The 13862-nt window shown below is 40.6% G+C and overlaps 1 protein-coding gene across 3 annotated transcripts in view; it reads left to right on the top strand.

Moving 5' to 3' along the window:
- The window catches only part of HAPLN1 (hyaluronan and proteoglycan link protein 1), a 59013-nt gene that overhangs the window by 39369 nt on the left and 5782 nt on the right, over positions 1-13862 (top strand). For all 3 annotated transcript variants that reach the window (XM_048292853.1, XM_048292854.1, XM_048292855.1), the window contains exon 4: positions 8414-8716. In XM_048292853.1, the coding sequence (XP_048148810.1) occupies positions 8414-8716 (303 nt within the window). The remainder of the gene's footprint in view (positions 1-8413; positions 8717-13862) is intronic.

Consider the following 13862-nt stretch of genomic DNA (forward strand, 5'->3'; position numbering starts at 1 on the left):
TTTCCAGCCTTATAATTACATAAATTAGATCTTTATATTGCCTGCCAAGACAACTTGTACATGTATTGTCTACTCATTTTCTTGAGCATTGTTCTTGAAAACAGCAGAGTAAAAAGCATTGGAAAAGTAGTGAAACGGATTTAAAGAGGACAAAATTTCAGCTTTCCTTACTTCTTGAGCAATTCAGATGCATTTTATGAGTTTCCATGCATGTAAAAGAGTGTTTGGCCCTTTTTGTTTCCCCAAAGCACTGCACTGAACACAGAGGTAATTAAAAGTTTCAGGACGACCTATCACATACTCTCACACTTACCAGCAAGTGTGTGCCAGAGGGATCCTGAGAGAGGGAGAGTAGAGGAAAGGAGGAAAGGAAAGGAGGAAAGGAGGAAAAGAAGAAAAGAGGAAAAGGAGAAAAAGAAAAGGAAAAAGAGAAAAGGAAAAGGAAAGAAAGGAAAGGAAAAGGAAAAGGGGGAAAGGAAAAGGGGAAAAGGAAAAGAAGAAGGGGGAAAGAAAAAAGGGAAGGGAAGGGAAGGGAAGGGAAGGGAAGGGAAGGGAAGGGAAGGGAAGGGAAGGGAAGGGAAGGGAAGGGAAGGGAAGGGAAGGGAAGGGAAGGGAAGGGAAGGGAAGGGAAGGGAAGGGAAGGGAAGGGAAGGGAAGGGAAGGGAAGGGAAGGGAAGGGAAGGGAAGGGAAGGGAAGGGAAGGGAAGGGAAGGGAAGGCTATTTATATACAGTTACCCTGCACAATAAGACTGTCTGAGTGGTTCTTGGAACCAAACAGATGTCATGGGCTTAGTTTACTTCTTTATCTATTCTTCCATTCCTGGCTGGAGGCCACAGAAACTTCCTATTCCTAAGTGCAGAAAGACCCTGCCCAGTTTCCATGCCAGCAGGGTGGTGCATTTAGGTTGCTCCATCCCACAGAACTCGTCTTCAACAAGAACATACCCTGTTCTTTTCGAACTTATGAGATAAAGAAAAATGGGCATTTACAAGTTCAATTTAAATTCTGTAAAGCAGTTATGAGTGAAGACAGAATTGAGCTGGAGGAGAAAACTCTCTATTCTTCTCTGCTGGCCAAAAGCTCTTGTGTGATCAGCCTTCCCTCCACTGGGGCTGCTCAGCCACTGAAGGGAGAACAGCTCCTCTTCGCAGGCTCAGCTTTGCCTGAGTGACACAGGGCTCTCCTCACCTGCCCACCCTCTTGCTTCCTCTGCAGCAGAAGTTCATTATTTTTCTGCTCTTAAAAGCGAGGGGGTTCTGCTGTGAGTGTTTCCTGCTGTGCCTGGGAAGGGGAGATGCTGATGAACATGGAGGCAGAAGAGGTTTGCCTGAAGCTTGGTACAAATGCTTGTGCACATGCAGAAATCCACACTTGAAAGGCATTATTTGATTGATACTACAGTGAGAAAGCAGTGAGAAATCTTTTCTTTACTGCATGCAGTAACACGACTAAAATAAAGGAGATTTTCTACCTTTTTTACTGTTACTGTTTTGTAATATAGCACCAGCCTTGGCTACAAGGCCCGGGTCCCTCCTCCAAAATAAGGAAATTCATAAGTAGAGAAGGAATCATATTTCTTCAGCCAAGTATGTTCCAACCTGTGCTCGAAGGAAAGTTTATATATTTTAATCAGTGCCTGGCTGACATAAGGAACAATGTCTTTTCAATTATTTTTGTCACACAGGGGACAGGTGTAAGACTGTTCATTTCTGACAACATGGAGTGGTGTTTCTTAAACTGGCAGGCACATTTCCTTTCAAAACCTCATGGTAAAATGTAACCTTCCAAGTGAGATAGGAGTGGTGAGAGTGTCTGTGTCAGTCCTGCTTGTGTCAACCAAATCCAGTTATTTTGGGTCTATGGCACACTGAAGTTTCCTAATAAAAAGATAAGTATTAAAATACACTAACATTACAATGGAGGTATAGAACAGATAGAATACATTCCTCTGCTTGCATGGCCCTGTGCTTATTTGTTCAGCTCACCTGCAGCTTTTTGTGGTTCTGGCATTAATTGCCATTTAATGTATTTGAGCAAAGCAGAACAGATTGGGGGGGAAAAAACCCCCACAATGTTTGGACAAAAATTAAAATACATCAACCCATTCTAACATTCTACATGTGGTGTAAATAATCAGGTTAATCTCACAGTGGGAATCACTTGCATCAGTAGCCTGATGTCCTGAGGTGGTGGCCTTAAGGATGTTAATTGGCATCAAAGCCATTTACACCCAGGAGTGCCCAGGAGCGGTGCAAAGCAGCTGATGGCTCCCGTGTGAGCTCCCCGTGCAAAACCCATGGCTGTGTATCAATATCAAAATTGTTGACCTCCACCTGGATGGACCCTTTTTCTTCTCCCACTGTGATAGCATTCTATTCTTACTAGCCTTAAAGGCCTTCTGGGATTGTCATTAAATAAAGCATTCATAATAGCTGGGCACTTTTAGCTTTGAAAGAAACACTGAAATTAGATTCAGTCTGAGTTTGTTACACACTTTACATTTTTGTGATATGTTTTCTTCATTTTTCTTTAATTCAGAACCACAATATTTTTGCCCTAGACTAGAGAGATTGTGATGAGCACCAGCTAAAGCTCGGAACTGGAACTCATTTGTGGTTTTCCACAACCACCAGCTTAGGATCTGTTCAGGCTATTCATTTTCATCCCATTTGTAGCCTGAAATACAAGGACCAGTCTAAGGGCTCGGGAGGGTTGTGCAGGGCACAGCAGCTGCAACAAGTGTCAAGTACTGAGGAAAGCAGGACATTCTTTATGGAGAATCAACCTCATTGCCAAAGCCATTTTCTCTCTCTGAACTGGCCTTACTCTCCTCCTGCACATAAAATATGGATCATGGGTTTTACACTCTTTGTTCAGTGTTCTGAAAGTCAAAAGCCTGACATATTAAAAGGTGTCCAACAGCAGGCAGATACTGTTGTCCTAGTCATAAGCAAAGAATGAATTGTTAGCTTACACTAAATTTTCTTTAGGGCAGCTTTTTACAGTCCTACACTAAATTTTCTTTATGTTTGTGCCTTACTAGTTTATTTTCTCATGAATACCTGGCCCTGTAATGAATCTCACTGCACCGGGTTTGTGAGCTTGACCTCTCAGGCACGTGAAGGTTCCAGCCCTCAGCTACTGCTCAGGCACAGGTTTTGTGTGCCTTTATTTCAGGAGAACTGTGGGAGAGGTGACAGAGAAAGTGGGACAATGCTAAACAGCCAAAGGCAGATTTTTACTATTAGAGTTTTTTTTAATGGTTTCTCTCTTCAAAGGGAGGTGAGAGCTGAACATGCAAAGTTTGCAATACAGGCTATAAAATAATTACTTTTTACTTCCAACGCTAGTGGGAATTTGAAGATCTGCTTAAAGTCATTAAAAACCTCTGTAGAAAGCAGCTTCTAGATAGAAGCTAATTCTTTGTGTGGCTCCCCAAGAACCAAAAACCACCAGCATTCGTGTTCTTGCTTCAAGGTATGTTGGCCTTTAAGTCCAAGACAGAAATAAAAACCCAGGCCTCCCTTTCAAAACCAGACTCTTTACTTTAAAATAGCTCAAACAGATCCATCAGCCTCATATAAACAAATTTTTCCAAACTGTCAAAACAATCGTTTTTTAATCTGTTCATTTGGTCTTCAGCAGGATATAAGCAACGAAACTAATAGGAAGTCAACTCCATGCTCTCAAGAGCAGGAGAAATCAGATTTAGCCTAAAAATGTCATTTTTCTTTCCTCTGAGTGTTGCTGTTACATTCATGCACACACACACACAAAAAAAAAAAAGCTGTTTCAAATATTCTTTGTGTGATAATCTGTTCTGCTCTGTGGTGAAAAACCCATTTTATAGGATACAGTTTTTGTGGGCCCCTAGAACAGAGCAAAAAGTCTTGTAAGACCCAAGAGAGGGTTGTCAAGAGTAAGTCATGACAGACCAGTGCGATTCCTTCTGTGACAGGTCATTGCAGACAGAGCTGTGTTTGTACATGCTCTGAGGAATGGTCCTTGAAAGATGCAGGTGAAATAAAAAGTTTAAAAAAATATCTGAAACTGACAACCCAAAAGGAAAGTGCTAAAAAATTTAGAAGCAGTCAGGCTAAGAAGAGCAAAGAAAGGCAACAGTCTCCAAATTTTTTATAAAGGCTGTAGAAATACAAGGGAATAATCTGCCCTAGCCCAGATCAGTCTAGTTTGTGTGTTTCTATTTGTTGGAAGTAAGCAACCCCACTGACAACGTGGTTATGGGATGCTGTGGGGTCGAGGAACGCTACTTCAAGGTTCAGTTTCATTTTTGGGGAGTTTGATACCTGCTGGCTGGCAGTGGCTGAATGATCAGACAGCTGGCAGTCCTGACAGGCAGGAAAATGGGGATGGAGACTCTGTGAAAATGAGGGGCTTACTGGTTTTTATGGAATTTTAGGAATCCAGCATGGAAAATTTTGCCATAGAGTGTATGCCAGCAGAAAACTGTACCCTACAGAACAGTAAATAGCAAACCCTACTGTTGCCCTGTGTTTACACTGGTGGCAAGAAAACTTACTTTGCAGTTTTGGCTAAAACTGAAGAAGCCTATTTCTTTACTCTGTCTGTGAAAAGATCTTTTTTTTTTTTCCCCCCATACGGATCAACAGAAATTCGTGTTATTTTGTTCCTACATGTCAATACTCTTGCAACTGCTAATTGTGGGTGGTGCTGGCTTAATTAACAGCCATAAATCATTACAGGAGTTGAGCTTTTTGAGGTTGTTTCCTCACCTTGTTGGGTAAATGCTACAACTCCTTGCACTGACAGTGTGTGTGAAGCCGCTGAGTAACTGCACTGAATTTTAGGGGTTATCTGCAGATAAAACTCTGAAATACAAATAACACAAATAAATTCCCCAAAAACACAGTAACAGGAGAAGACTTGTACATTTGCACACGTGAATGAGAAATCCATAGAAATACTGGTGTTCCTGTGAGGAGGCTATATAACACATCCACTTCTGATTTGGTAGAAATCCCAATTTCCGTTACAGGATTCATTCTCTAGACTGCAGTTGCTTGGTCACAGGTGCATACATCCCCTCCTCTCTCACTAAAAGATTCATTCTCTGCCAAGCTGATGTGTCTCAGGTTGTTCCTCTCTCTTTTGGGGGGCAAGGGGGTGCTTCCCTGGGGGCAGAACCTATTCCAGAGAACCATGGGTTTGGGAGAGCAGCCACACCATGATTCCTTATATTGGAAATTAATATCCCCACTGAGGAACCACACGGGGCTCAGCTGCTTCCTCAGGGTAGGGAATGGAATCACTGAGGTCAAGCTAAGGCTCCTTAGCTCTGTCTTCCCACAAAGTAACCGGATTTTAACCTTCTGAGGCTGGAAGTTTTGATCTCCCTCCTTTTTTTAAGCTGAATTTGTTAACGTTTGGGAGAGGGTGTTTTGTCTAGTGGCAGAACACAGGCCTGGAGTCAGAAGTTGAGGCTCAGTCTGTGCTTTGGGAACAGCAACGAGCCTCAGGACAGCTTTTGTCCATTCAGGAACAGATGGGATGGATTAGACTTTGACGGGTTTGTAAGATCCAGGACTGAGGAAGACACCCTGTAATGAGCTAAATCTCAGCACCACTAAATTTTAAGAATGTGGATATGAATAGTGACATCTTACTATGAATTTTAGCAAGGTTTGATCAGGAAATGAAGGAAAAAAAGTTTAAAAAATTGCACGGTAATGCAAAGGTGCACAAAACACATACCCAGTCAATTTTCCTCAGCAAAACCACCCCCAGCCCCCCCCAGCCTCAGGGTGAAATTAATGCTAATCAGTTGCAGGCTTGTACTGCAGATGAACTCCAACAAAAAATCGGCTTCTATGCAGTCTGCTCGAGTATAGCCCAAAGCTAATATTACAGTTTAGTGCATATTTATGTTATAAAAACATTATGTCCCAAACTGTCAAACTCAGATTTGTAACACATTTACATACATAGTTAGCCCCTTTTAAAAGTGATTTTGGAAACCTTAAGGAATCAAATCTGTTTAAATAGTTCTCAGTTAGTTGTTGCTCAGTTTTTAGAAGTATGTAAGTTTATATCTTGATCTTTCCTCATCATAGGGGTTTTTTTTAATGTATATGCAAATCAGACACATGTACTGGAAAAGGAGTCTTGTCTGGGGAAATGTAGTTTTGAAAAAATAGTAAGTGTTAGATTTCAAATAAAGTAATAAAGCTTGGACTCCTATTACATTTGCTAAATTTTTATTATACCAGGCAATACTTCTCTCCATTAGCACTGACAAAAAACGGGTATTTTCATAACAAAGATATGATGAAGGAACAACAGAGATCCAGCAAAATAGGAAACATCTTCAGCGTCTTGTTTATGAAGTTAAATTTAACACATGTTGTTAAATTACATTCATACTCTGCGGTTCAGAACATCACATAACAGAAAAGCCCTGTAACAAAGGATTTACAAAAGGAAAGAACTGAAGCAGACTCTCTAGTTAAATGATGAAGGAGAGCGAAATATTGTTTATTACTACCCTGCCAAGTTTACATTTGTATGCTTTATTTTCTTGGACCAAGTCACTGAGATTTGGTAATAGCAAAGATTTTGTTTAACAAAAATAACACTTGGATGACAGAAGGGTGAGGGAGACAAGAGGAAGGAAAAGGATTTTAAGAAACTGGTGGAATAGATACAGAAATGGGTTAGATTGTTTTCAAGGAAGAATGGCTTCATCACATGGTGACTGCCTTGCTTGACCACCAGGTAATTTCTCTATCCTATGCTGCACTGCCCTGAGGACAATGAAATTGTTATAGGCAAGAGGATCCATCAGCAGGAAAAATGTAAAAGAAAGATGGATGTTTATACCAGTGAAAAGTTTTTGGCTCACCTCATGTGTTATCCTGTGTCCCCTGTGTCCCACAGCACTTAGTTCTACAGAGATGTCTGAGGATAAACATTCCGAGCTGGATGTTCTCTAATACCATTTTATTTCAGTTTATTATGAGAGTAGGCTAAAGCCTAAAAAATTTAGGTCTGGGTTAAGTTTCTAAGCCCTGCCAAAGATTAGGGTGGTCTGATCCAAACTTTTGTTTCAAGTCTCTCTTTTCTCTTTTATCAAAGCCACATGGGGAGGTGGTTCTTCAGTGTTTTCTGAAACGTCTTTCATGCTCCAAGAAACAAAGTTTAACTTCAGATCTTTTTCATAAAACAAGCAGGAGAAAATAAAGCCTGTCAGATAAGGGCAGTGACTGTGATTAGACATCACTTTGGAAGCAATTCTGGAGGTGTCCCCATGTTTCCCAGCCCCACTTGGATGTCCTTTGTCATGAGGTCTCTCTGCTGTACCTGTCTGCAACATCTTGGCAGCGATGAGCACCAGACAGGGACTGGGGACAGGCTGTGTCTTGTCCTCTGGGGGGGAAGGAAGCATTTGGCAGGTCCACGCTCCTTGCACAGTGTCCCTCTCTTAGGGTAAGCCATCAGTGCTCTAGGGGCAGACAGGGAAGGTGGTGTCACGCATGGTTTCCTACCAGGGCTGTGCCACCATCTGCACTGGGGGAAACCTGTCCTCTGTGAGGAGTTCTCCCTCCCTGAGTGGTGGCAAACTGCCCAAAACCAGGTGGAAAGCAGCAGAAAAGTCTCCCACACAACATCACTGATTTCATTTCCCCACAGTGTTCCTACTTTAAGACCTCAGGATGGTAAAATTGTGCCTGTTACCAGATTAGTCTTGACATGCTGTTGTTAAGGTAGACACTCCCATTCCTGGAATAATGTGAAATACAAAAAAAATAAAAAAATTAAAAAAAAAATTAAAAAAAGCAAAGAAGCAAACAAAAAGCAACTGTTTTGAACCTCTCAGAAAATCTTGGCAAGGGTTCATGCAAAGAACACAATGGTCTTTTATGTCGATTGAAACATTTCATCTTAATGTCTACGAGTAAAAAAAAATAATTCATAGAAATTCAGCAATTCATTCAACAATTTGTTCATTCTAAATAACTGCCAGGAACTCCCCTACTCCCACTCCACACTAAAAACAGCCCACCAAACCGACCAATCAACCAACCAAGCAGCAAGCGAACACACCAGAAAAAACCCCAAACGAACAAAAAATCCAAATAAACAAAATTAAAATAAACAAACAAAAATAACCCCAAACAAAAAAAAATCCAAAAATAGAGCTAGATGGGGTTTAACTGACTTTTTTTTTAAATGAGAAATTGATCTTACAATCGATAAAGGGGAATTTTCCATGAAAAACGTGTAGTTGCACCAGAAATAAACCAACAGTCCGACACACACCATGGAGCCAACCTCTACTTCCCATTTATTTCCCCTTCTGGTGTCTGAAAAAGCTGTTTGCTTTCGCTCTGCTCTTTCAGTGCCCCGTAACTCTCCCTCTTCCCCTGCTCCAGGTGTGGTATTCCCCTACTCCCCGCGGCTGGGGCGGTACAACCTGAACTTCCACGAGGCACAGCAGGCGTGCGTGGAGCAGGACTCGGTGATCGCGTCCTTTGACCAGCTCTACGATGCCTGGAGGTCGGGGCTGGACTGGTGCAACGCCGGCTGGCTCAGCGATGGCTCCGTGCAGTACCCCATCACCAAGCCCAGGGAGCCCTGCGGGGGCAAGAACACCGTGCCTGGCGTCAGGAATTACGGGTTCTGGGACAAGGACAAGAGCCGATACGACGTCTTCTGCTTCACTTCCAACTTCAACGGTGAGATCGTTTTCTTCACCCCTCCCTCGTAAATGACTGCGCTTAGGCAAGGAACTCCAAGGGCAGAAAGTTGTGTTGGGTTTGTCAAAGCTTGTGTCGGGCCTGGAAAATGCCAGGAATTAAATAGTCGAAAAAAATGACTTAAAATCTTTGTGGAATTTGCAAGGACACACATGCAGAATAAAGTCGTCTTTCTCACATGCTTATGTAGGTAGCTTTTAAAACTCAGGACTTATAGTGGCAGTACTTTCTAATATTTCCCCTTTAACCCCACTAAAATTTATACATACCCTTTTAATGTTGGTGTGTAACTAGTTTAATTCGGTTAAAGTGATGAAGATACCTGAAGTTCATTAATTGAGGTTTCCTGTTGAATTCAATTATAATTCTGTTAATATTGCTTAAATATGTCACCAAAACAAAATTCTGATCATCATTTCACCTACTCTGCAGTGTCAAGCAGCTCCTGCTTATGTACCAGGTCTAATATGACTAATAGTTCCTTATCAGCAAACCTATTTCTAGCTTTATTCCTTAATAATTTAGATTTCCAATTTTAGTATGCTGCCAAGCCTCCCATCAGTTTTGCTCTGAGGAGGGACTGATGCAAACCTTACTTTAGCAACTGCAAGCTGGTTTTTTTTTTGCTATTAGTTGATGTTTCTTTAGGTGTGAAATTAAATTAAATGACCCAGTCTCAGCTTGCTATCATTTCAGGGTTTATCTAGAGGCTGGAAGATATTTAGAAAGCATTGCTGTGAATGCCCAATCCTCTACAGCACCCTAGTTGTGCATAATTCCTACACAACTTTGCACATGTTTGCCTTGCAGACCACTCAGACCATGGAGCACGGCCTTTTTTTATTCATGCACAGATTGTTTATCCACAGTGAAGCAGTTTCGTCCTACAGCACAGCAAAAAATAAACATAAGCCTTGGCTTCAGAAAATGTGCTCCAGTGCTAAGTCTCCACCACCCTCCCTAGAAAAAAATAAAAACAGCCAAACAAAAAAAACCAAACCCCCCAAAAAACCAAAAAAACCCCAACCACAAAACAAAAAAATACACACTAGGAAAAGAAAAAACTAAAACAAAAAAAACAAACTAACAAAAAACCCAAAACAAACAAACAAAAAAAAAACCACCACAAAAGCCTCAACAAAAAAACCCAAACAAATCCTCGAGCCAACAACATTACTTTAGGTTCAAAGTGATCTGAAACAAAAGTTTGGCTGATTTTTTTATCATACTGCTTCATCCCAGTAAATGCTGGCTCAATTTTTTCTTGCTTCATTTATCAAAGGTGGAATCCTGTATGTAGTCATCTCTTCTGTACAGATTTAACCCTGTACTATAGGAAGGGTACCAAGGAATTAAATAATCAAACAAAAATAATTACAATGTGATAGCCGCACTTTTTGTGATGCTTGCAGGGTGAAACCTTGTGACTACTGCTCACTGATCACCACCCTTTTACACACCAGAAGCTGAATAGCATCTCTTAAGGAACAAGAAACATAATTTCAGGGAAAAAGAGAGAATAATAACTACTGACAGATAAATATTGTCTGTGCACTAATACAAGGAGAAAGAAAGAGAGAGAAGGAGAAAGGTAAGGTGAGGATAAGGTGCACAGGTAGGAGAGCAATCAAAGAAAAGACACAGACGAATCTCAGCCTTGAGTCTTGAAACTGGTCTGCAGACAGAACATTACACAGCAGTGGGGGGGAGAGGGGGAGAGAGAGAGAGAAAGAGAGAGAGAGGTATATTTATATCAATATAGAGATATAGGATATATATTCTCCATGACTCAGTGTCAAATGTCTCTCAAGACATCAGCTGAAAATCCAGATTTCTGCTTCTCTCAGCTTCCATTTCCTCAACTCACCAGATTATGTTATCCTCACCTGTCCCTGCTCTGCTCTCCACTATTCCTGTCCCGAGCTCACCTTCATATCCACAATTAACCCAGCCACTCTGCTAGTTCCCTGTTTCCAGCACAGCATTTTGGATAGGCGTGTTTAATGGCATATGTCAACTCTCTCGCTGCAGAGGGAAAAGGTTATAATGACCTCTTTTGCCACCAGGCTGGGATTGCCAGCTGCCAAAGATAGTGGCTGCAGGCAAAAAAAAAAAAAAAGCTATTTCTGCAACACCCAATATTGATTCTCTCAGCTCAGGAGCAGCCAAGGAAAATCTGAGGTGGTTAGGACATCGTGCATTCCCAGTGGCTGCTGGAGTCTCCTGATAGGAAACAGCAGAGCCTTCAACTTTGTGTAGGGGAGATGGGAAAATGCCAATGGCCACAGGAGCAGGGAAGGATAAGGACAGCTCAAAAAATATATCAGTTGTGGGAGCTTCTAGAAAAAAGAGGTTGAGTGAGGTTTAGATACTTGCTAACTGGGTTCTCTATAGGGAAAGAAAATCCCCAAATATATTATGATCTCAGGCATCATTAAAAAACAAAAAGGGTGCTCAATTTCAAAAAATTCAGCAGTCAAACCAAAAAGTCTTGGTTTGAAATACATGTAAATTGTGATTTTTACCAGAATAAGAAGGGTAAAACCCATGGCATTTAAGCCATTACGAAAAAGAAATGAGACTGCAATCATCAATGCAGTGAATTCAAATCCAAGTTCAGTGTTTTTACTCTGGAATTATTGGATCCCATCTGTGATTACCTGGATACACAAAAAGATAATGGGTAAAAATGAAGGGGTTATGCCATTAGTAAAAAATTTTACATGCTTTTCTGTTACCTGCACAAGGAAATAGTTTGAGCAAAACTGCAGTATCAAATAATCTTGTTACTTTACGAAATTGCCCTCTATTATCCCTTTTCTTAGAGTAAGGCAAATGTAATACTTCCACATTTTGTTCCGCCCGTGAAGCTGATTTATACTCAAATCTTTCTGTTGGTTCATACAAGGCTTGTTCATGTATTGTGTCCAAGAACATGAAATCATTTCATACACTTTATATCTAGTAGTACCAGCAAGCTACCAGTTTATAATGTTATACAGTGACCTGTTCCATAAAACAAAGCAAAGAGTAACACTTAATGCTGTCTGTGAAATCCATCAAAATATTGCAAAAAAACAAAATATTGTCTGCCTACACTGGATGGCAATATGTTTCCCAATCTGTTTTTGCATTCCTTGTGCTGATCAAGGCTGTTGAAAATGAATGCACCCAAGTGGGGAGTATCTAACTTAAGCTTGGAAATTCCACACTGGAATTTCCTGATGTCTGAGGGCTCAGCTTTGCTCTCTCACAGCCAACTTCTCCTTCATTTGTCCTGCCCAGTAGAAGCCACTTTAGTCCATGTCATCTTTAGAAAAGCTGAGGGTTCCTGCCCTGTGTGGTGGAAAAACCTGACATGATCCAAAGTTTTTTCAGGGCTGCAGATCACCCCAATTTCTCTCCTTGACTCGTCCCAAGGAATAGGATGCAATCCCTCCAGATGTTCAATTTGAGCAAATAAATGCAGATGAATCCTTTTATTACAGTCTTCCCCACAGAGCCTAATAGCTATAGACCAAGGAATATATAATGGAAGAGCTGAGTGGTTATTCTTTATCTATTTTCAAAGGTCTTCTGAAGGAGAGCTGTACTTATTTTGAAGGAAAATCCATGAGAATCTTTCACACTGAAAAGTGCTAAAAGAGCTAAATGTAAATACATTTATCAGCTCCTCTATAATTAAGCATTCCCAAAGAAAATAAAACTAGGTACAAGTACAGCTTGCATCACACTTTCTGCTCATTAACGTTCATTTTGTTATATACTTTGTCCACAGAACCATAGTGCATAATTGATCTTTCATCAGCTCTAGGAGAATCAAGCAAAAATCTCGTGTTAACAAAGTTAAGAACACAACAAATTTTAGAGATTCATGTTAAAAGCACAGATGTGAGCCACCTGTTTATTACAGCAATACATGTGATAAGCCAACCACCCCTGCCATTTAAATGGGAGAAAGGTGTGGGCAGCCCTGTCTGAATAATGCTGACTGCTCATTTGACCATTTCAGGGTATTTTATCACTGGGAACATGTAGCTACTGTTCCAAAAAGAGAAATAAACCCAAAATAAAATTACACACCCTTTATTAGGAGTGGTTGCTTCTGACTCACCAGAATCATTACTGGTATTGGTGTGTTTAAAAAAATTTTTCCCACATATTTAGTTCAAAATCAGTTGTTTGAGAGGATCACTGGATGACAAAATATTTACCAGGTCTCCAGGTCTTAAACTTCTTTTTTTTTTTTTTTTTTTTAAATAAGAAAACTTACTAATAAACCTCTCTATTTAGCACTGAGCTTCAAGAAATCTCCAAGTGTGATTCATCCCTCAAACACCCACGGTCACAAGGGTGTGGGGTATTCAGGTCAATGGCTGGAGTTTTCCTCTTTAAGCTGTTCTGTTACATGAAAAATCTTAAAATAGCTGTTATAGATGGTGTTTGAGCAGGTTTGCACAAACTGTCTGCCCCATGATTTGGGTGTGAGGAGACAAATCATGCAGGCTCATCCTCTGCAGAAGTGACCCAACTACATTAATGAGAGAGAGACAGTAAATGCCTCCCTCTCCTTCTACACCAATTAATAAATACAGAGATTGAACAGCTAGGAACCCTTCCCACCTATTATCAGCTGAAAAACTGAAAATATGTAGAGAGCTTATTAATGGAATTTTATGTAATCAGACGTTCTGGATACACATTGCACCCCTGTGGGGTTTGCTGTTAAATTTCTCTTATTTGAGGAAGGAGCAGAATAGGGGAGTTTTCATTATTGATGTCATATGTCAAAAGCCTGACCTTGCTTCAAATCCCTAGGAAATTACATTCCATTGACATATGGTTTGAAGAGGAACTCATAAACGAGGTGAAGTTTACACACTATCAGTCCAAACCCCTGTTCCCCTAAATCAGAAATCCTGTTTGCTTTGGGGAAACCTCTTAATAGTGTATCAGTAACAGGTTTACACTTAATAAGCATTCTCTTTAGTGTCAATAGTAATTTTAAATAGTCTCAACTTGCTGAAATGGAGTTAAAGAAAGTGTTCTACAAAGGGATGATTATCTGTTCTTAATACTTTCCTGTGGAAATTCTGTAGATATTGTCTCTGACAGCAATGAAATT

Source organism: Corvus hawaiiensis, chromosome Z, assembly GCF_020740725.1.
Source record: "Corvus hawaiiensis isolate bCorHaw1 chromosome Z, bCorHaw1.pri.cur, whole genome shotgun sequence".
Taxonomy (NCBI): Eukaryota; Metazoa; Chordata; class Aves; order Passeriformes; family Corvidae; genus Corvus; species Corvus hawaiiensis.